Raw genomic sequence first — 22,490 nt, 5'->3', positions numbered from 1 at the left:
TCACAGGATGTTTTATTGCCAGCACAGTTAAATAAAACATCCTTTTTATTTCTTTGTCTGCAATATCAAGAAGTCAGAATGGAATTGGAGCAAATTTCATCAAGTATTAATTCTGCAACTTCCCTTAGGCTTTCAGCTCTATTGCAAGAGCTCCTTTTCTCTACAGAAGACTAGCCAAATGCTACCACACCTATCCTCACTCCCCACCTTCTTTAACATAGCAGACTCACCACCTTCGTTCTCCTGAGACAGGTGTCCTTCAGTGTTACTGCTGCTGTCTTGGCTGCTGCCTGAGCTGCTTCCTTCATCAAAAACTGACTGCTCCTCTTGCCTGGTCTCCTCTTGAACTGGTGATGCAGCGGGCTGTACCACAAAGGCACCAACTCCCACTGCTTCAGAGAAGGTGACTCTGGCAGCTCCTCCCTCAGGAACCAGGCTGCCAGAGTCCATCTCGCTGGAGCTGAGTCCATCTGTAAGGCAATTTCTCGCCTCCTCGCAGTGTGTAACCACAGCGTCTCTCTTAGTCGGGCTTGATGTGCTTCTGACAGTATCACTCACTTCAGCTATTTTCTCCGCTGTGAGATCTAACTGTGGAGGTGGTACAACAAGGAACAGTTTGGGTTTCTTTGAAATGGGAGGTGGTTTCTTGTTTGGCAAAATGACCTGAGTCTTGTCTGGAGATGCTGGTGACCCCTGCAGCATCATGCCAGAATGGAAGTCTTTGCTCCGCACTGGGGACTTGGGTGTGGCTTCTGGAACTGACCCTGGGGAATCCAGTTCCAAAGACTTGTTCAGACCCACGGTAGTTGCAGACTTTTGATCACTCTCAAGCACAGGTATGTTGTCAGAGGGCATCAGAGGAGAACTCTGAGCAAGTATTTGAGGTGAGTTTTTAAATGAAGCGCCATGAATCTTCATCTCCTCTTCACCTAAGCTGTTACTGAGTCTTAGTGAGAGAGATGGCCTTAGGGAAGACTGTGATGATGAACCTACAATACCCTTTTCCTGAGAGGTGGTTTCAGAAGCAGATTCAGGTGACGGGTCACCTTCTGTTGCTTTTCTGACAGACCTCAGCTGCACCATTTGCAGTGCTTTGGTAGTTACCAAGGGCATCACAGGTCTTGATGCATCTTGCTTGCTGAAGGGCTGTTTCACAGCACTGTAGCAAGAATCTTCCTGATCATGTTTTTTAAATGAATTCTGTGGGCTTATCATTGCACCTTTTGTCAGTTTGGGATCAAGAGGTGGCGCTGGTGGTGGGGCAACTAAAGGGAAAACAGGAGGAGAAGGAACAAGGGAAGAGTACGAACCAGTGGAAGCTTCTTGTGGTAACCAATGGACACTGTGAGCAAAGGAGGAATTTACATCTGCCTCTGGTGGAGGAGGAGGGAATGTGGGAGAAGCTGGCAATGGTGATAGATCCACGGCTTCTGCTGGAGGAGGAGGAGGGGAAGAAGGAGGAGAGAACTCAAGGCAATGTGGAGGAGGTGCTGGAAGAGAAGATGGAGGAGGAGGTGCACCAGAATCTGGAGGAGAGCTTGGGGCGGGGTCCAATTTCTTCACACTCACACTCCCTTCAGTAGATGTATTTGAAGAAAGAGAAGTGGAGGATGAGGAAATGGAGACTGAAGACAGAAGAGAAGATTTCCTTTCAGGCACTTTAGGTTTCAGCTTGGATTTCCCATTTCCTGATGATGCAGATTTTAAGAACACAGGCACTGGAGTGAGTGCAGTGGGTGTATTAGACTGGCTGGAGTACCCACTGGATGGCGATGTGACTCGGTGGGACTTCTCTGGAGAAGTGCTCTTTGGTTTGGCCAGTCCAGTGGGTATCTGTGGTACAGAAGCCCTTGAGCCATCACTGAAGTGGCTGATGCTGTAATCACTGAGAGCAGAAGAGGTACTGGCAGAATGGGTCACTGGAGACTTCATCTGGTCATCTGCCACTGCAGCATAGTCACTGTAGTAACCCCACTGGTCAGCATACTCCGACTTGATGCTGCTTGTTTCACTCTGAGAGGGGGTGACTGTGCAAATGGAGTACAGATTTGGGGCAGCAGTGGACATCATACTGCTGCTTGCGCTGACTGAGCTTTGGCTGCGAGAGCGCAACACCCAGGGATCCTCATAGTCACTGCAGGGGCTCTGGGAAGGGGAGCTGCCATTTTTGCACTTGAGATTCAACTGCAGAGAATGCTGGAGGGTAGCAATGAGGGTTTCATCAAGTACCTGTCCATTGGACTGAGCTTTTTTCTTGGGTACCCTTCTGAGTGAGTCTGTTCTAGATGGTGGTAAAGGCGGCTTCTTTGCCTTTTTTAGAGAGATGTTTCTTGCAAGGGATTTTTCACCTTGGCCTGGCTGGTCATCTTGATGTTTCTTCTCCTTTGCTTCAAAGACATTAACCACGCTGTCTCTGGGGTTCCCAAAACCATTTGTACTATAGCATGGCATGTCTGACTTCAGTCCGGAGTCCACGCTCATAGAGCTGTAATAACCATCGTGGTCTACAGAATACAGAGAAGTGGAATCTTCTTTGGCTGACGTCCTCTCCAGGCTGCTGCTGCTCAGGTTGCTGCCAGGAGTGGCACAGCCTGGTGTGGTACAAGCTACCTTGCATGATGCAGTCTCACTATTTTCCACAGACTTGTATAGCCAGTGCTCTGTGCTGCTCACTGCACCTTGTGTTTGGTCCCCTGAGTAGCTAGATTCACTCCTACCATCACTGTCCTGGGACTGGTTTGGTAAAGCAAGATTCCTTCTGCAGCTGTAGTTCACACTCTGAGAGCTAGCCTCTACATTTCCAGGAGTGCTGAGAGAGACAGCAGAGTCACCAAGAGAAAGCATCATGACAGTATTAGATGGGATGGTATCTGAAGTCTGTGAGTGACGAGTGGAGCTACTCTCACTCCAGTTGCCACTTGACGAATGGTGATCTTCTTTCCCGCTTATTGCATTGTTGGCAACAGGATTGTCTCTAGGCTTTGGGTACACAGCAGAACTGCTTATTTTGTTATCCAGCGATCCAGTACTCTGGGCAGTGTGAATAGCAATAACTTCTGAGGAGGACGACAGAGTTGCATTGGGTATGACGCTTGTTGAGTAGGTGGCATGAGGAGAGACTACACATGCTGGGCTAGTGGACTTTTCACTGTCATAACTTCTTACCTCTTGAGACTTTGGCCTCGAAAGAGTTCCTGTTATGGCATTATTTCTCAGATGCACAACATCATCATCCACTTGCAGTTTACTTATCTGGTGGGGCAAAGTGCCAGCAAAGTCTTCTGTCTGTCTGGAGATGCTCTGGGTCTGTTCTAAGGACTGCAGAGACACTCTTGCACCAGCCCGAGGCAAGCTGTGAAAACCTATGTCACTATTCTGGCGAGAAGCAAATATAACTGCAGCAGAATCACTCATCACGGACATGTTTCCAGATGAGCTGGAGAACTGAGACATCTGAGCTGCAATGCCTTGTCCTTTCTGTGCTCGTATTCTTCTCATTGAAGGAGGCACAACTTTAACCTCTTCAGTCTGGCAGCTGGTGTCCTTGGTTTCAGACCGCTGCATAGCAGAGCGATAGCTGTCTAGTCGACCTAGCGTGGAACTGTGATCTGGGACATACATCGAGTGCCCTCGGAAATCACTTTGGCCAGTGCCAACTGCTGGAGTCAAAATAAAATAATTATTCCTTGAAGCACAAATTCACATTTATCTTCTTAGTGATTAAAAACAGAAAGAAAGAAAAAAAAACAGCAATCTGCTTCCTCCCCAATCTCTTGAAGTCTGTGCTTTCTGAAGAAGAATCTGTAACAATGGATTTTGCACAGCTATTTTCTGCATTTCTCTTCCCTTTTTCTTTATTGCTAGGAACCTTCTGCTTACAGAACTGCCTGTGTTCACACAGCACATTCGACACATGAAATCCTCTCTTTACGACATAGTAATAATTTCCATAGTAATCAGTTGTGTCAGAAACCAAGTAGCACTGTTTGACTTCCAGGAGGCAAACCAGCAGGAGCAGACAAAAGCCCGAGAAACGTGAAGTGTGCTTCCATGCTAATGCCTCATGCAATAAAGAAAAGGGGAAGGAAATCTGAAGACTAATGTGAATAATCAAATCTGCCTTTTAGAAAGCATTATGCTTCAGAAAAACCATTCAGCAGACAGGGCGAGCTATCCAAGTCTTACTCTTCTACAAAGAGATTCTGTGATTCTGTGAAAGAGGCTAACACACTGAAACATGCATTGTTTTACCACAAATAACGTGCCTGCTCTAGCAACACTGATTAAAAAACACTGCCATTAAATAACATTTCTCCACACAACTGCTTTCTATCTACCATAACGAAAAATCTCCAGTACTAATGAGTGTCCCAACCCCGGCACCATCACAAAACCAAAAATAACTGTGCTTTATTTAATGATGTAATAATCACATATTGACATAAATAACCTGAAGATGATGGGGGGGGGGGCGGCAGAGGCAGGGGGAGAGAAGGGAAAAAAAGAAAAACAACAACAAAAGCTTTAATTCAAGTTACAGATACAGTTATCCCTGGGTCAGCTGAAAGAATCCTAAGGTTCTTTTAAATTTACATTTGTGTTGATAGCTAGCTACCTTTTGAAATCAAGAATCAGAGAACAGCTTTAAAATCAGTCTGCATAAAGCTCTTGCTTCTCAGTTCAGTTGCACTACTTTATAAACGGCAAACACAAGAGGCAGCCATGCTGCTGGAGATGCTTGTAAGGATACTGCATATGCCACTGCAGGGAAAACTGGTTATTTCGAATCTCCGCCCTAATGCTACTCTCAGGAGCAATGTAGTAGCATACTCAACAGGACTGCACTCCTTTCGTATTTACTACACAGAAATGGATCCGGAGGATGGGTATTCTTATCATGCAGCTTTAAACATCACTTAAAAAACATTTAATTATCCTTATTCTAGGCAGGCACAAGAGGCATTTAGGATAAGGAAAAAAGGGCTCTGAAACGACTGCAGTGAAAGAAGCACACAAAAAGACTGTTTACTTCTTTTCCCTAGGCACATAAGAAGTCTTTTAGCAGCTTGAAGCCTATTTAGTTTGCTTTGTGTAGATTTCTCTTGCTCTCATGAAAATGTAGCCTCTTTCTGCTTCTTGTAGAGATTTAGAGCGAAGATAGATACTCAGATGCTGGCAAACATCTTGGATAATCTAATATGAGATACTGTCAGAACAGATGGACTACTGCAGCCAAACAAAATAGATATTTGCATATTCTGTACAGTCATTAAGAACTGTACAGTAAGAAAAATCATTTATTTTTGCTTTCTATCTTTTTTTTAAGTATCAGTGTCTCCCTTGGGTTAAGAGAGAAGAAACCATCAAAGCAGACATTACGCATGTCTTACTTTGACATGCATACATAGGAGCTGTGACATCCCCAATGAAACTGTTAGCCAATGAGTATCATCTGGTGATAAACAATTGTGTACTAAGTTACATAAATAACCACAAAGGTGGGGTACTTCTCCTACCACTCTGAAATACACACAGGCACATACAGGAGGGAATGAGAAGGCTTGTGCAGAATGAAGCTGTAAGCACTATTTATCTAATAAATGCTGACCTGAGGCCGAGAGAACCTCATTTCAGCACATCATCTATTTGTATTCACAAGGGAAGCTAAAAGCAGTCCACTTCACAAGCAGCTTAACATACATGGATTCGTTATGCTTGTTTAAAAAGTTACTGCTATGGAAAGCAACTGGGAAAGTAGGACAACACTGAACTTGCAAAACTTTTCCTTTTTTCTTCCAAATCCAATAGTTTTAGAATGCACTGTTGGTATATACGGCTGACTGCAAATATGAATGCTACTTTAAAATGTGTGAAATACAAAATTAAACAACAATGTTATATCTAAACCCCCTGTGCTACTAAATAAGAAGCCAAGGACTCCTCATGCCAATCCAAGCCAAGCTCTGTTCCCATACTGATGACTGTACCCACACTCTCGCTGTGCCTGAGCAACTTGCTAATGAGAAAGCAATATGAACAAGTGCAGGACGCTGCTGAGCACCAGTCCTTGCCCTGTGCTTATTACTGGCATAGATGTAGCCTGGGTCCAGTCTAATGCAATCATGGAAACATAAATTGCCTCAACAGCACAAAAACTTGACAACCCTGGTTGCCAAGAGAAGGCAAAAGAGCTCAGTCCTAGAGGTATAAACTACAGTCTAGATCCTGTCATTATTTGGGCTTTTCATGGTTGGCACTATTTTACTTTACTATAGTAAGTAGTAGTAAGAAGTAAGAAAGTAAGTTGTTTTCATTAGTTTGTTTTCAAAAAATTCTTGGGATTAAACTGCCTTTAGTGGTACTGCAGTTAGAAGATGGACACACCAATTCTATGAAGCAGTTCAATCTCTTAACTCAATTTCACATCAAAATTGCTACCTTTATTAGAAAATCTCCAATTAAGTAACAGCCAGAAGTTATCAGATTTCCTTAACACCAAAGTGCTGGAATTCACTCGGAGCTTTTAGAAAAATATTATCCACGAACCCATCTAGTTGGAAAAGACACAAGAAAAAAAAACAACCAACCAAACAAAACCCCACAGAAACAGACATCAGGATGCAGATGCTGAATGTGACAAAGTCAGAACCAGCTGCAACTAGTGGTGTATGGGAACTGCTGAGTCATGGCCTGAACCACTGATTGAGCACCTGGAGAAAAGACCTGGTCAACCTTGAAAGCACAGGTAAAGGCAATTCACCTATGCAACCAAAGAGAGCGAAGCTTGGCTTCATCCCTTTTAGATCTTATTTAAGGATGGGCTGCCAATAAGGAAGGATCTCTTGCTGGAGATCCCTCCTTTGTGGAGTCTTCCTGTGAGCATCAATTTTCAGATACAGGTGAGCATCTGTATTTATTTATTTTGTAACATCTCTCACTGCACGTATTTGAGAACCGCTGTAAGGGAAACTGTTGATCACTGCCTAAACCTTGAATTAACAATCTGAGGCAAGTGATGAGTCAGCTGCAGGAGCACAGGTGAAGGTAATTCAGCTGTGCTCCCGGCAGGGGTGGAGTTTGGCTCCATCTCTCCTAGATCTCATTTAAGGGCCGACCACCACTAAGGTAGCATCTCTTTCTGGAGATTGCTCTTGTGTGGAGTTCTTGTGGTGAGCCTTGACATTGGTGAGCACCCATCTTGACTGAAGGCCTCAGAGTTGGTGAGTCTTTTCCTTAGATACCCTCTGGCTATCTATTTCCAACTATACATAACTATACTTGTATTATTCCAACTGTATACCTGTTGAGACCTGGTCCTGCTGCCTTTATAGGTGATATGATAAATGTGGCTGAAAATTGCTAATATACTTGTCTGCATTTTATCTTGTGTCCATTAGTGCTGCAGTCAGCACTATGTCCACCACAGGAGACCTGAATCTAGATTCCTTTCTTCTTCATTGTGTCACTTCTTGCTATACTGAAAATGCCGAAGTGATTTCTCAAGTGTAAATGCTCTTCCCTGTGTTCAATACAGAGCCTGGCAGCAAACAAGGGGCACCCAGCATCTGGAACAAGCAAAGTATGCAATACACTTAATGTCTCTGGCATAAAAACACAGAGAAGAGGTTTCAATGCGTGCCACAGCTCCAAGCACTTGAATCAAGATAGGGAACGCTGGTGCAACCTACATGTGCCTGGCTCTGGTGGTAACTGGATATAACAGGGACTGAGACTGACTGTGCAAACGTGATGGGGAAGAAAAAGAACAGGTCTGCATGTAATTCCTAGGGCTGGGTACAGCTATGGAAGGCTTCCTGTGACACTGACAGACCTGCTGGTACTAGCAGCTTGCTGCAGCAGAAAGGTTCTGTGCACTGAAAGGAGGACAGAAAACTGAGGATTTGAGAGGATAAAGTGCATGCTGGTATCACAGTTTGTATCACTTGTTTCAACTAGCATACTGAAGCAATTCCTCTTCCCAGACTACTTCTGACTAATCACTTCTATGTGCATTTGTCTCTTGTGCTACAAGCACATTCCTAGATTTGTTCATCTCTTCTTCTCACACCCCTTCTAGCAATCTTCCAAACCTGGAGTCCTAGCCAAGTTACTATTCAGGCACCACTACTTCAACAATGTTACCAAAAAAAAAAAAAATCCCCAAACTGTTTCACCCTAGTGTTTTCATACCAAAGATTTTTAACAGATGTTCACAAAGAAACAGACAAATACCTCATGTTTGTAGTAGTTTTAGGAATTTTAACTGTGCTCCATGCATCTGTAATCTCTCAGAGGGGAGGAAAAAATGTTGCAGAGAATCCTGCAATACTTTTCCAACCTGTTGCTAAAAAACTATCTTGTGATCATCTTGCATATCCTCCTGCAAGGGAGAATTCAGATGAAAATACAGAGAACTTGAAGTTCTATTGGTTCTGTTCATTTCACCAACTGAATATACAGCCTCTGGTAAAAAAATAAACCCCTGTCACTACTGTCTTTCGTTCCCTGTTATTCAAAAGCATATGATATTTGCTTACTCTGCAATACTCCACTTGAACTGTGTTAAAGATGAGCAAGGTTGAGAAACTACGGCTTCAAAACTGGTATTAGTTAATAGGCAAAATAATGGGAAGCTTCATTCCAGAGAATGTTCAAAGTTGTAATTTGAACCAGAATGCAGAATTACTTGGCTGCAACAGCTGCATCCCTGCATGGTATTCCTGTAGGACCACTACTTTCTGTGAATTCTACCTGTGAAACCTGTATCTTAAATGATTGCTAGTACCTAAGGGACTCATTAGAAAAGACTATCAGTTGAGTCTCCAAGAGAAGAACTAAGTACTCAAAGATCAAACAGATATAGATGTTCATGTTTTTTTAGGATGGTCCCAAGGGACACTGGCTGGTAACAACAGGGGTTCTGAGCTGAACCACCTGAAAGCAAGTGAAGAGTTCATTCAGCTGTTAGTCATGCTTCCCCCAATGGCTGACAGGAGGCCTCACAGGTGGCAATCTCTTGTGATCTACTGAAAATGGGAAATGGGGAAATAAGCTGGCAGGAAATAGGCAATACAAGACCATTCTGACCCTCTGAATCCTTATGCATAAGGAGGGAAAAAAAAAAGGGGGGGGGGGAGTAAGATGGAGTAAATAATGGCCCTAAATTATACTTTTGGTTTCCTTTTGGTATGTTTGGCTAAATTCTGTGAAGGTACCATGGCCTCTGAGCTCGTGCTAGCAATCAGCACATGATTTCTCTTCTGTTTGGTCTTCCTGTTCCAAAGCAGCCAGGGGAGAACCCCAGCAGCTTGGCCCAGCAGAAGCTCCTCTAGGCTCTCTAGCAAGAAAGAAAAATAATTCAGGCTTGGCTGAAGCTTTGAGGTTCTCTCAAGTTTCTGCTTCCTTCTGAAGAATAAACAAGAGGTAACAAGAATCTGCTCTACGTGTTGGTTATTCAGCCTGTGCACAGCAACTCTGATGTACCCAGGGATTTTAACCTTTGTGTAAATATTATAGCCCTTCACAGTGATGCTTTACAGGAGAAACATCGAGATTTATTCAGCTGAAACCACAGGGAGAATGTCAATAGGCACAATGCAATTGCTTGATTTGGAGTTTAGTCCGGATCCTTGTTCCGATCAAATGAACTGTGGAATGTTTTAAAACAATTTGATGTTTGTTTTGGGACAGCGTAAGAGAAATAAGGAATGGACAGCTACAGAAATATTTGGGGAGTGACAGTGGAGGAAAGGCAAAAAGAGTACTGAACAAGGATTAGAGAGAGATAATTTATTCCCAGACTTGCCAGTTGCCTGGTAGATGACTCCAGCAAAGACCCTTCGCTGCAGCACTCCTGGTTCCCCCATAAGGACACTGGTAACTGTTCTCTTTCCAAATACACTTTGTTTGTAGTGATATAAATCAATATGCTAACAGGATGCAAACTACCATCAGAGAGATTTCCTGGTATATATTTTGTATTTTGCTGTCTGGACACTACACAGCCACCACAGAAGCAACATGAAACTACTTCAGGCCAACTTCCACAGTAGGGCAGATGGCTAAAGCACTGTGTGCCTGCCGGCTGCGGGCCAGTGAACACGACAGATAGAGCTCCTACAGTGAGATGTTGTCAGCCTTCCTATTTCCGCAACCTCAAATAGGAGCCAAGGAAAACCTTCAAACGGCGCTACATGAAATGTGCTCGGTAGGAGATGAAAGAACAAAATCAAGACCACAGAACCTGTCTCCCTTTGCAAACAGACTGGCAAAAGTCAGAAATTCTTAAGATATTCACTGAAGATTCCTTTTTAACATGGAAGCCAACTGCATTCTCAGTTCATTCCACCAGATGATTTTTATTTATTTATTTTTTAAGCCCTGTCACTCTGAAGTGGTCATAAACATAACTTCCAAGCTTTAGAAATGCTGTCAGCACATAGCATTCTCCTCACATCCACAGAAGTATAGCTGTTGGTCATTTCAAAGTCCATATGCCTGAAAGAGCATCAGGAACCTCTACAAGTGACAAAGGGTAGTTTGGAACAAAGAACTCTGCTTTCTGCCCTCAAGGTAGGTCCTGCGTATGTCATGGATAATCTCTACTGAAAAGTGAAAACTATGACCTTGGTATGTATGCCACTTTCAGAATACCATGCCAGCTTCAGTAAGACCACAACAATCCTGAAAATCTATATTTCAAGCTATGCCCTGTATCAATTGGACATGTAAGTGGCACAAAGGTTTTTAAGGAACACAAGAAGAAAAGTCATTTCATCTCAGCCCTACATAAAGAGCAAAGAAATAGAGTTTAAAATGGGAAAATGGAATATAAAACGTATCCATCCTGAACAGACAAGGGAAGATCAGGACTGCCTCTGCTACTCCTTAGCTAGCTGTAAAGAGCTCAGCTGAATGCTATCTGAGAAGCTACATCATCAGAAAACCTGAAAGAGGAAAAAGTAATCTTTCATTAAGATTTAATGCTACGTTTCATGTAGCTTTGTTTGCTTAAAACAAGTCTACTTAAGCTCTTGAGATTGCTTATAGCTGACTGCAAGGCTGATAAAATGCTATTCTCTCAGGGAAGAAACTCAAATTTCAACTTCAAGGAGGATTTTAGGCCTGGAAAGTGTCTCCTGCCAGATGGTAAGATCAACTGGGAGCTGCCATGGGGCAAGGTCCACTCTGGACAGGATGAGGAACTTCCACATTTCCAGGAAAAGTTCCCAATGACAGGTCCCAAACAGTATCCATCCCACAAGAAGATATGGATAAAGATACCTCATTGCTTTGGACAAGTCTCAGAGCAGCAGTTAGATACAAAATCATTACATGAGATCCAACGTAACATTTAAAGCTGCCACTTAAAGACTTAATGCAGAGTTAAGTGAATTTTCTCTGTAGAGACAGAAGATACTTGTGGCAGGACACTGTTCTATTACAGATGCAGATGGAGCACAGTTCCAGACACAAACTGCTCTTCATGTATTTGCTTACTATTGCTTAAGTAGTGAAATATGACCGATTCAGAATTTTTCCTTTGATACATATGAAATAGATAATGGTAACGCGTATATTATTTGAAATCAAATAATGTTGACAATTAATTGGTTGCCAATTGGATCTAAACTAAACTGGAAGATTTTACAGATTTTTCACTGTTGATGCAACTCTCAGCAGATCCAGGAAGGCATCAGTGAATTCGTTTACCCCGCTGGATAACTCTGCAAGCTGAAACACCTGCCCACTTCAATTTTGCTTCAATGAACATCTTAGGGGAGTGGACCAAGCCTACAGAAAGGTATTAAAGACCACAAAACTTACATCCCTGTAGATTTCCATTGTACCAGTAAATCATTTTCCAATACTGCATTCCCTTCAGCAGAAGGAAGACCACAGATAAAAGGCCCTTAATTCCTGGTAGCAAGGAGGCACCTGCTTATTTAGAACTGTAATTGGCTATCAGACTGTATTGGTTTCATGAGCACTGGTAATGTTATTAGTTGAGTAATGATAAGCAGTGACAATGAACAGTGGATGGAATACAGTTCTGATGAGCCATACCTAGCTCCTTTTGTATGTTGTCAGGGATTCCTGTTATAGTCTTTCTCCTTTTGACTTTCTTCGGCCGTCTTACCACCGTGTCTGTGTAAATTAGAGACCGCCGAATGCTGGCTTGGCGGTCGAAATTCTCCCCTAATACATGGTAAAATAAGCAAAGCAACATTACTTCCAAGCACACTGACATCATGCACTTTCTTCCACTAGCTTTGTTGTAGAAATGAAAAAAAGGCATTAATAAATGATGTTAGCTTGATCCTACAGTGAAGGTTTACACTGTAGGAAAAGATACAGCACATTGTCACGGTAAGGTTTTAGACATGCATACATGTTGCTCAGTACTGCGGGTTTCAAAACAAATTTGACATGCCCTGAGTCCAATTCACATCTGGTGAAAGAAGCTGTAATTCCATAGGGCGAGCAGAATCCTTGCTTTAATTTGACCCTCTGATTTGTGGGATTTGTGGGTTTGCTGGCTGCTTTTGTTGTTGTTTTTTGTTTGTGGTTGCAGGAGATGGAGGTTTTTTTGGTGTTTTTTTTTTTGCTTGTTTTTAAATATTGAGCTGTAGTAAAAGCAAATCAGCAAATCTGCTCATGAAAATGAAAGACTGTAATGGTTTATACAGGAACAGGCATTGCTATTGGCAACAGATATTACAATTTCCTTGCAGATCTCCATCATTAAATCACACAAGACACTTCCTTTTCATTCCAAGTTGCTCTGAACCTGTCAAGTGTACCATATTTCTGATGGCGATCTTTTAACACAAATACAAATAAGTTCTATGGAGCATGCAGAGATCAAACTGGTTTTAGGAGCTCACGAATATTAAGCAGTGGAATCTGCTTGAAAGTGAAATTTTATAAATGACATATATATATATATATATATGCAATGGTAAGAGATGAAAAAAATGTGTAAATGCATGTTGCCAGATAAAACCTTATGATGACCACGGGCTGTATCATAATGGGACCCAAAAGCACCACTACCATTAAGGCTGAGCAGCTTTTCCTTAGGAATTCACTTTTGTTGAGAGGTTTATAGTTTGGCCATTTTACAAGTAGCAAGATAAAATTTGCTCTCTAGACTGAGTTCAAACAATTCTCCACATTCCCAAAAACATACCCACCCCCAATCTCCCATGTAAGTTTCCCTACTAGAAGTTAAACATTTTAAAGCAGTAACAAAACATCTGAAGTTTCCTTTAGATGACCTATTTAAATTTTAAATGCAGAAAAGGTTTGACATACATATATATATTTTTGCCTTTTATGCTTTCTTGAAAATTCATGACCAAATTATTTACCTCTTAAAAGTGATTAACGCACAGTAACTAATATGTCAAAAATATTATCCCTGGTAGACCCCACATCGGTATGATGCGTGTCGTGCAGATAGTGTAGAACACCACTAGAACAGTTAAAGACACAGTCATAACGTAAAGCACAGCATATGGAATAATGAAAATACAAGGAAAATATAAAACAGTTTCAATTGCTGTATCATAAATATAAAGACTGACTCTTATTTTAGTGGGTCTTGTTCCCCAATGAAGTGCACTAATGCTGGGCAGAATCCTCGAATCTATGAAGTATCACTTTCATCTGAATTTCTCACTGACTGAAGTGAGGGCAGATTAAGGGAGGAGGAATCTCATGGGATCTGTGAGATATGGAGCTATGAATCCCATGGGCTTCATAGAAGCCCTAAAATGCTGAGACAAAATATCCACTGTTTCAGGCATTACTGCTATTATGATGTTATCACCCATATGGAGTCTGAGTTGGGACTATTAGATAATCCCTCTATATAGAATAATAACTGGCTGCACTATAATGAATTTAAAGAATTCACAAGACAATGTTTGGCATCTCTAAACATATCCTGATCCATTCAAAGCCAGCGATTATGACTGAGATAGTGAGAAAACCAAAATTTGGCTTTCAATACCCTTGACTAAAATACTATGCAAATGCTAAGGAGAAGGGGTGCAAACAAGAAGAATGTCTTTTATGCACAGTTTGAGGTGCACCAACAGGATGACCATGGAAAAAATTATTGTGTCAGCTGAACTACGCTAACTTCTTGCCCTGTGCTAATGAAGAGCTAACTCAACCAACCCTTCTTCAGATGGTTTCAAAATAACTTGTTGATGAAAGACACTGTGCAAATTTATAGAATTTCAAAGTAGCTGCTTCAATAAACTCTATGTCAACAATCAAAATAAAAATGTCTTTTTTCCACTCTTCACTGTTTTCTTGTTTTTAGAAAATAATTATGTTGATGTATTATTTAAAGATACTATTCCTCCATTGGGTTTGTAACAAATAGTCTAAACGTTCCTCATCTAATTTACTCAGTTCTCCCTCACATTTAGTCAGTTTTCTTGGATTCACTGGGAATACTTAAGTATGTGTTTTAATCTCCCTATAGTCAGTCAAGCAGGACTTAAGCAAACGCTTAAATCGTTTCCAGGATCCACCCTGCTGCCTATCAGCTCCACCACCACCAGACTCCTCTATCTGGAAAGACAGTTAGTTCCAGAAAACCCAGTATAGGAGACACCATTACACATCTTTGAACCCAAAGGATATGTAAAAGCAAAGACTGGCCACCACTGAAAATTCAGCCCAATTCCTTCCAGGTCAGAATAAGCTCAGCCCAGCCACCCACAAAGACTGAAACATCCTACAAATTGAATGTCTCGTCAGCAGCTTGTCAGCCTAATGCAATGCCCCTGCATCTTCAGGCTGTCCAACAGATTTTTACTAACCCTGTATTAGCTGCAATCTGCTTACCAAGGAGCCCCAAAAGCTGAAGTAGCAGAATTTGTTGCACAGCCACGTGAGAGACCATTGTAACAGGATCATTACTAATGCACTGCTGAAAATGCTGTCACCTCTTCTTCCGAGGTTAACGTTTTATTTAATGCCAGGAGTAATAAATGGAAATGTTTTACCTCTCTTCTGGGAGAGTGAGAAAAAGAGCAAGCAAAGGAAAAAGCCGAATCAAAACAAAAGCCAGCTATGGTTTGTTCCTCAGCACATTTAACAAATGGCACGGAATTTTTGGTCTTTTTTTTTTTTCCTGCCTCACATAGTAACATACGGAACTTCACAAAATAGAACTACTCACAGTGTGGGAGGGCAGAGGAGGGGAGCAGATTGTGACTTTTTAAAGGGGAACAAGGACAGCAGCTTTTTCTGTATGTGTGTGGGGCTCAGTCTGTTTTTCTCGCTTGTCTTGATGCAAAGCAGCAATACAGCTATTTCAAGGCAAAAGGAAACTGGTTTCCAGAGACCAGCTCACATACTATAAGAATAGTCTTCCTTCCCCATCCTTGCTTTGTATGCCTTCTTACTATCTTGATTTTAAGGAATGAATGCTACACAACACATTCCAGGAAGCTGAAGAGTAATAAACGCGCACTATTTTCACCAGAACAGTTAAGAACTGCTACAGTCCCTGGGGGCGAGCCAACTTATACAAGTGGCAAAAGGTTTGTCACAACATTTGATTTAATCTGGTTGAAATTATAAGTGTAATTTATACAAATGCATTAGTGTTTCCTGTGATGCTGAATTAAATCCAGGACAGCTATTTGATCTCTTCTACCCCATTTTTCTTTCCATCTATTTACTTCTCTCATATATTTTCAGTACACGGGGTCATTAAACCAAATGGCAAATAACCCATTCTCTAAGTAAACCATCTTCCTACTGCTGCAATATCAAAACCATGCTCTGGCTTACTGATTATGTCAGATAATCCACTGTTCCCACAGCTCTGCCTTCTACACCCGTATCCTACATTTCCTAGATAACACCAACTACTCTAGTTACATTTCAGCACTGCATGTTTTCCTTCTATTCATTTTCCAGAGGTGGAGTGTTCATAATCTTCTGCTGCTCTCAAATATTTCCTGCTATTTAAGAAAATATTTCTTATTATCAGAGCTCTCTGATGTTTATCACTGGCCTTAAACCACAACTTAAAACCTAAATCAGACATCTTCAGTACGATAAGTAGTGCTTCACTGCTTACAAAACAATAATTTATAAAAATACTTGTGAAAAAAAGAATGATAATCACATAGAAAAAGAGGATTCCTAACTTACTTTCAAAACAAAACTGAACACTGCAAGCTACTTATTGTTAGAGTGAGCATGGAGCCAGAGAACGCCATATGGCATTTGAATTAAATTGGATATTGAATATCATCCCAGTTTTGGCAGGCAAATGGTCAGTGATTTGAATTAGCTAATAATAAACAATCTTGATACTGTACAGAGAAAGAGGGATTATTAAATCAAACTGATTATTCAATCTTTCATACAAACTCTATTTACACACATCAAAATATCCATGCAATGTTAGACTTCATTGTAACTTAAGTTTCACTGAGTAGGAATTCTACATCAGTGAAACCAAAGTGCATTTTGAAAATGGAGAATCAATATACAGCTTGCATGCAGAAAATGTGGGCTACTGTCGTTGACTATCACACCAAGTGTCTCAGTAGAGGACAGCCTCATTAACCTTCTGTTCTTTCCCTACTCTCCTTGACATCTAAACCTCACACTGCTGATGAAAATAAGATTCAAGAATTCTTTTCTCAAAATTTATAACATTTAGTCTTCAAAATACAGAAGTCTCTGATAATCTTCCTTAGGTAAAGATCCTAGAAGAAAATCCTGAATATCACTTAATATTTTACAAAACATAATTTTCCATTTTTTATCTTTAATGAAGCCTACAGTAACAGTGATTTGTCACTCATCTTGTATTTAAATACCTAATTTTGTTTCAAGCCCACACTGTGTAGACTACCCTCATTAATGTTCATTTTAAGGAAATCTGAATTTTTCTCATTAAGTGCAGACAAAGATTGTTAAATGCAAAATACTGTTTTCACAGAAAGGTGCAAGAAATAACATCAAAATCATGCAACAAATATATATATATATTTGAGTGTTAAAATACCCTAATGGGTCTTCTATAATCCCTCCCCTCCCTAACCAGAGTGTGATAGAGTTTCTGAAATTAAAAGCGTACCAGTCACATTAATAGGAACTACATCTGTTTGGACTGCCTGTGCTTGCTGTCGCATCTTCTCTTCTGGTGTTGGCAGTGGGAGAGACTTAGTCCAGTTGGTTTGTGTGTTGATGTCTGATAACTCATTTGAAACTGGGGTTCTAGGCCTTTTGATGGTGATAAGCTTTTCTTCTTCTGGGGAAGAGACAGAACACTGCAAATAGAAATACATGCAACAGTGTTAGTTCTCTACTAGAATAAACAGATTAAGCACTAAGGTACTGCTGCTGCAGTCAGCATGATGGCCTGGGGATACACCCTCACAAATAGCACACACTGATTTACGAGTGACTTTTTAAAACAAATGAAAAACTAACAACCACCAAAAAATCCAACAGCAACCAAAAAATAAAAACAAAACAGAACAAAGGAAAAACAACTCTAGGTTGGATTTAGCCATGACAGCTGATCGGGTTTAGAACATATAAATGAAAGAGAAGCAAAGCACAGTAAATAATTATCTTACGCATTTACACTGTTCCTTCAGCAACCAACCCCTCTCACTTTTAGAAATAATGGATGGAGATTTAACACTCTCCCCTTCTTCTCCGCAGTGTCCCACTGGGAAGATGAGGTTGAGACCTGCTTTGATCTAGCTGTGCTAAGCTATGAGGTGGGTAAGGAAGACATCTATGATTCTATTACAGAAGACATCTATGATCTATCTATTCATGAAGACATCTATGATTCTATGATACATACACAGTATACATACAGTGGTCATTTTTAAAGTCATTCCTTATCAAAAGTGTTAGATACCATATCCATGATGGGCATTTTACTTCAAATAAATGAATAAAACCTTTCTGCATCAGATAAAGAGGTTACAACAGCTTGAACAAATCATTCCACCAGCCAAATCTGTAATGCCAAAAAAGACATTTGTTTTAAGGGAGCAAATCTGTTTTCACTGCAAGAGACCCCAGGGAATCCCAAGAGCAGGAGAGGAAGAAAGACTTGGAGGAAAAAGCAGCTCCTCTTCCTCCTGCCTCCAGATGCAACAAGGAAGAAGACAAACACTTCTAAGAGTCTGCGTAGAGGCTGCAGGGACAGCAGAGACCTCTGAAGCCGTTAATCATGCCCATCCATTTCAGAGCTGGTTGCCTTGGCTGCTCTGCAAGGTGGACTCTGTTCTCTGCCCTGGAACTAGCTCCTCACCACCACCTTTCTCTTTGTTCTCTCTTCCCCCTGTCTGCAGAATACCATCCAAAATGGGGCTGCTGGCACTGGTTTGCCACTCTCCCTGGAGTTATTCCATGGCTGCTTGAGAGAGGTGTAACTGTTGTTTGTAACAGATGGACATTTTCTGTCACTATTAAATCTAAGTGATTTGTTCTCTCTCAAAGCTGAGTAGCACACAAAGGCATGTCCAAACACCATGCTGCAACCACTGTTTATCATTTCTGATTTTAATTTTCTCCTTGTTAGCATGAGAAGTTCCCACTGTTTATAAACAAATAACCATTTACTTATATCACTGCACTCTGTCAATTCATTCAGGCAGGGCCCAACATTTCATTACCAATCAATAAATCAAAGCAGATTCCAGGCAAAAAGTATATTAAGGAAAAAAAATCAAAAAGTGGAATCCCTTCAGGTAATAATAATAATGCACAAATATAATGTGAATGTTATTCTTTTATGTGTGTCTGTGTACATACATTGTTTATAGAAGTACACAGGGCAGGCACACCTACAGTACTTACACACAAATGGAAGTGCTTTCCCTTTTCAAATCACTCACATTTATAAAAAGCTCCACAAGCTTGAGCAACGTGGGAGAGAAACACCACTGCAGATGGGAAAGCTGCCTCCAGGCTGTGCCACCTCCAGTTTGTTCCACAACAGCTCAGAGCAGAAAAGGCACTACAACCCACATCTGTGTGCTGGCCCATATGGGGCATCGCTAGTATTGGAGGCGTGCATGTAAGCACCCAAAGGACTAACTAGAGAGGCCAGAAAACTGAGGAAGGGCAGAGGCAAGAAGATAGAAACTGATCAGTACAGTGAGTACATAATGAGAACTGCTGGTTTTAAGTGTAGGAAGGAGTGTCAGTGTTTCATCTGCAGGTACACTTCCTGTGGCTTCTGGATAAGCACAACTATCTCTACAGTGACAGTGGTATATTTACTTGCTTTTTGGTGTAAAAATTCCATACCATACAGAACTTTGTGGCAAGATTCAACAGATTGCTGCTGTGCAGACAGGAACGTCTTTGAAGTGAAGTCTGCTAGATGAGAAATAGCACTGGACACTGCTTTGAGATTACACTATCTGCTCAGCAAATCTCAGTACAAACACTGCTTATAACAGAACAGTTTGCACCCCTCTCATTTTTAAAGCATCTCTGACTCAAAACTATTTTATGCTTTGATTTACATGATCACATGATCACATTTCTATGCAGTTTCCAAATAGGATGCTACACCCACCTCCTCTAGAAAGTCCATTGGATTTGTCCTCTAATGGATCAGGGATGAAGGGAAGGTGCTAAGTGAAAATGACAACACTGGACCTTGCTGTCTTTCCATAAACATGTATTAGAAGGGAAAAAGCCTGAACTTTCAAAGGGGAAACTGAAAGGAGAATGTGGAGGAGAATGGCTCATGAATACACCACAGTCTCAAGGGAGCTACATGACTCACAAGGCTAGAGCCCCTACACTGTCTTGCTGACTTCTTGTCCCCTGTCCACTCAGGCAATGAGACACATAACAGCTTCACGGCCTTGGCACACTAATACTGCTTGAGAGGTCCCAGCTGACAAGTGATACCACACTGCACGTCCTGCCCCAGGTCCCTGTTTATTCTTAGTCTCTATATATTGCAATGGTTTGTACCACACTGTTTGAAAAGACAGGACCTCCAGAAGAAAAACCAATCCATACAAATCTCTTTTAAGCAAAGGACCTTAAAACTTGTGGGCACGTCATTTATCTCACTGTCCATCACAGCCATTCACAAAATCAGAAAGTTTCTGAAAAATAAAGTTGAGAAAAAAAAATCCATACTGTTGTTGATGAGAGCCATACCAACTGAGCCATCTATTTGTATCTCAACATCCTATTTCTTCTCCAGCCTTTTATTAGCTTTGATGGCTTTGAGAGCCTCTTTTCACTAATACATTCCCTTCTTTGAACTGCTGTCTCAACCCAGCAAATCGATCAGCATTACCAAACAAACAAAACAGTATAAAATACATGTGCTGATTACAAGTGTACTCATACACAATCGCAGCCAAGGGGTGGGAGAATCACAGTCTGGAGACATCTCCAGGTGTGTCAGCAGCAGCAAGGCTCCCAGACATTCACACCTCCAACCTGAAGCACCCCACTTCTACAGCCCCTCTCAACACTAAGTCAAATTTTACATCAGACCTCTTCAAGTCCATCAAGCCAATACTGTTAATGCATTTGTTTTCATTTTACATTCTAAACAGTTTCTTGCAGATATCAAAGAAACAACTTGGTGTGGCTGAATACGGTGTCAAAAGTAGACTTTTTTGCCCCACAAATAAGCAAAGCAGCTGTTCTGTTAACCAGAATTCAAAGACTACCAAGACAAAGTTCATAACTCAAATAACAGGATCTAGGCAAAAATACCATGAGATTTTTCATAGACGGAATAAAGACATGATACAGCACATGCCTGTGAGCCAAGTACCCTCTTTAGCTCACATTCATCATTTAGAAGTTATGTTACTTCAATTAGGAAACTTTTTCCTTGGCTAATTAAAAAAGCAGCCACACAGCCAAATAAATAAAACACAGCGATTACCAGGGAAGGAGTTTCAAAGGAGGCAAATGTTAATAGACTGAACGTAATTAAAAGCAACTAAAAGATATTGGACTGCAGACAAAAAATGAAAAGGAATAATGAGGAAAAATACAGGAAACAAACCTGGCATGGCATTTTGCTGTTGAGCAGTTGACTTTTCTATTTTTAATTTCTTTTTTTAACAGAAAACAGAAGCAGGTAACAACTGAAGGCTAAGGGCAGAATGAAGAGATTGCTTATGTGCTAAATGCTACAGGTTACATCAAGCTGCAAATAAGACAGCTGGATGGTCCCATTTGTGGGCAAAGTACCTTGTTGCTCCGTGGAACCAAGTTACAGCAGGCGCTAATGCAAGACTGAGAGATGCAGTCTAACAGACTAGACTGTTGAGTGAGACAAAAAGAAAGAAAGAAAATGAGTGATAAAAAGGCAAGGAAGGAAGAATGAGGGGGGAAAAAAAAACACACACACACACGCACAAAAGACAAATACACTTAAAATACACAATGTATATATTTCAGAACATAAAGAAACCAGAGTTTGAAAGCGACATCTAAGTATATCCCTGACACTAGGAAAACAGACCAGTGCTGAAGGACAGGAAGCTTTTCAAGTAGCGTCACCAATGGTGGTATGTATATGGTGACAAAGGAGGACACTGGTTACAGTACTGAGATGTAAAATCCAGGTAAACCAATTTAATCCCCAACAAACTCAATTAGGATCAGCAGAAATACACTGAAGTGGCGATTGGACTGTGCTCTATTAGTGCAACTTAGATGAATCAACCTAAGAGTAAAAAGGTAGTTGCTTTATATAAGCCAACATTCAAGGCATTTCAAGTTTCCATGTTTTCTCCCTCTCTGCTTGCTTTTGGGGCTGGGCTAACCAGCTTGTTTTACCCTATGGGCTTTGCTTTGAAACAATAACACTTCAACATCTTTTAAGAACTGTGTGTTTTGTAGTATGAATATCACCCTCTGCTAACTGCCACTCACCTCCACAAAAGAATGTTTGTGGATCTAGGTCTTGTGTGATCTAAGCCAGGGTTTCATATTATATCTCCAGTGAAGACAGACAAGTAGAATATTTAGCTTTTTGTTTTGTTTTGTTAAAGTAGATAATAAGAGTGTGGAAAGACAGCTTCCTTTGTGAAAGCACCATGCAGTAAAACACAGGTTTTATGAAACACAGCAAACAGGTCAACTTAGAAGTAAATTTACAAGCAGTAAATAGCTATCCATTCATCTATGTTTATTCTGTTGTTCTTGAATTTCAGTTTGTAAGGTGCTGCATGCACAGAATTTAAATGCTGGCTTTCTTGCTTTGAATAGACAACAAAGCCACAAAGCTTTCATCTACCAGTAAGGAGTTCACATCTCAATCATGGGATTTGGTGACCTCAGCTTCACATTGTTACTGAAGAACTCTCCTGACATCTGAAAATAACTGTCTCAAGGCATAAGTTATCAGAAGCATTCGGTATTTTAGCAGTGGGACTATAATTCCCACTTAACACCTGTTAAGTGTTCATTTAAAAATATACATACAT

At 41.0% G+C, this 22,490-nt stretch overlaps 1 protein-coding gene across 13 annotated transcripts in view; it reads right to left on the bottom strand.

The window, feature by feature from the left end:
• Positions 1 to 22,490, bottom strand: part of NHSL1 (NHS like 1) — a 152,193-nt gene that overhangs the window by 6,149 nt on the left and 123,554 nt on the right. For 5 of the 13 annotated variants that reach the window (XM_032443273.1, XM_032443265.1, XM_032443270.1 and 2 more), the window contains exons 4-7: positions 21,250 to 21,321; positions 17,123 to 17,315; positions 12,067 to 12,198; positions 231 to 3,659 (exon numbers count right to left, since the gene is read on the bottom strand). In XM_032443273.1, the coding sequence (XP_032299164.1) occupies positions 231 to 3,659; positions 12,067 to 12,198; positions 17,123 to 17,315; positions 21,250 to 21,321 (3,826 nt within the window). The remainder of the gene's footprint in view (positions 1 to 230; positions 3,660 to 12,066; positions 12,199 to 17,122; positions 17,316 to 21,249; positions 21,322 to 22,490) is intronic. The other 8 variants (XM_015858385.2, XM_015858394.2, XM_032443267.1 and 5 more) reach the window with 7 other exon arrangements.

This window comes from Coturnix japonica, chromosome 3 (assembly GCF_001577835.2).
Source record: "Coturnix japonica isolate 7356 chromosome 3, Coturnix japonica 2.1, whole genome shotgun sequence".
NCBI classification, from domain to species: domain Eukaryota; kingdom Metazoa; phylum Chordata; class Aves; order Galliformes; family Phasianidae; genus Coturnix; species Coturnix japonica.
This window is presented reverse-complemented; position numbering and strand designations above follow the sequence as displayed.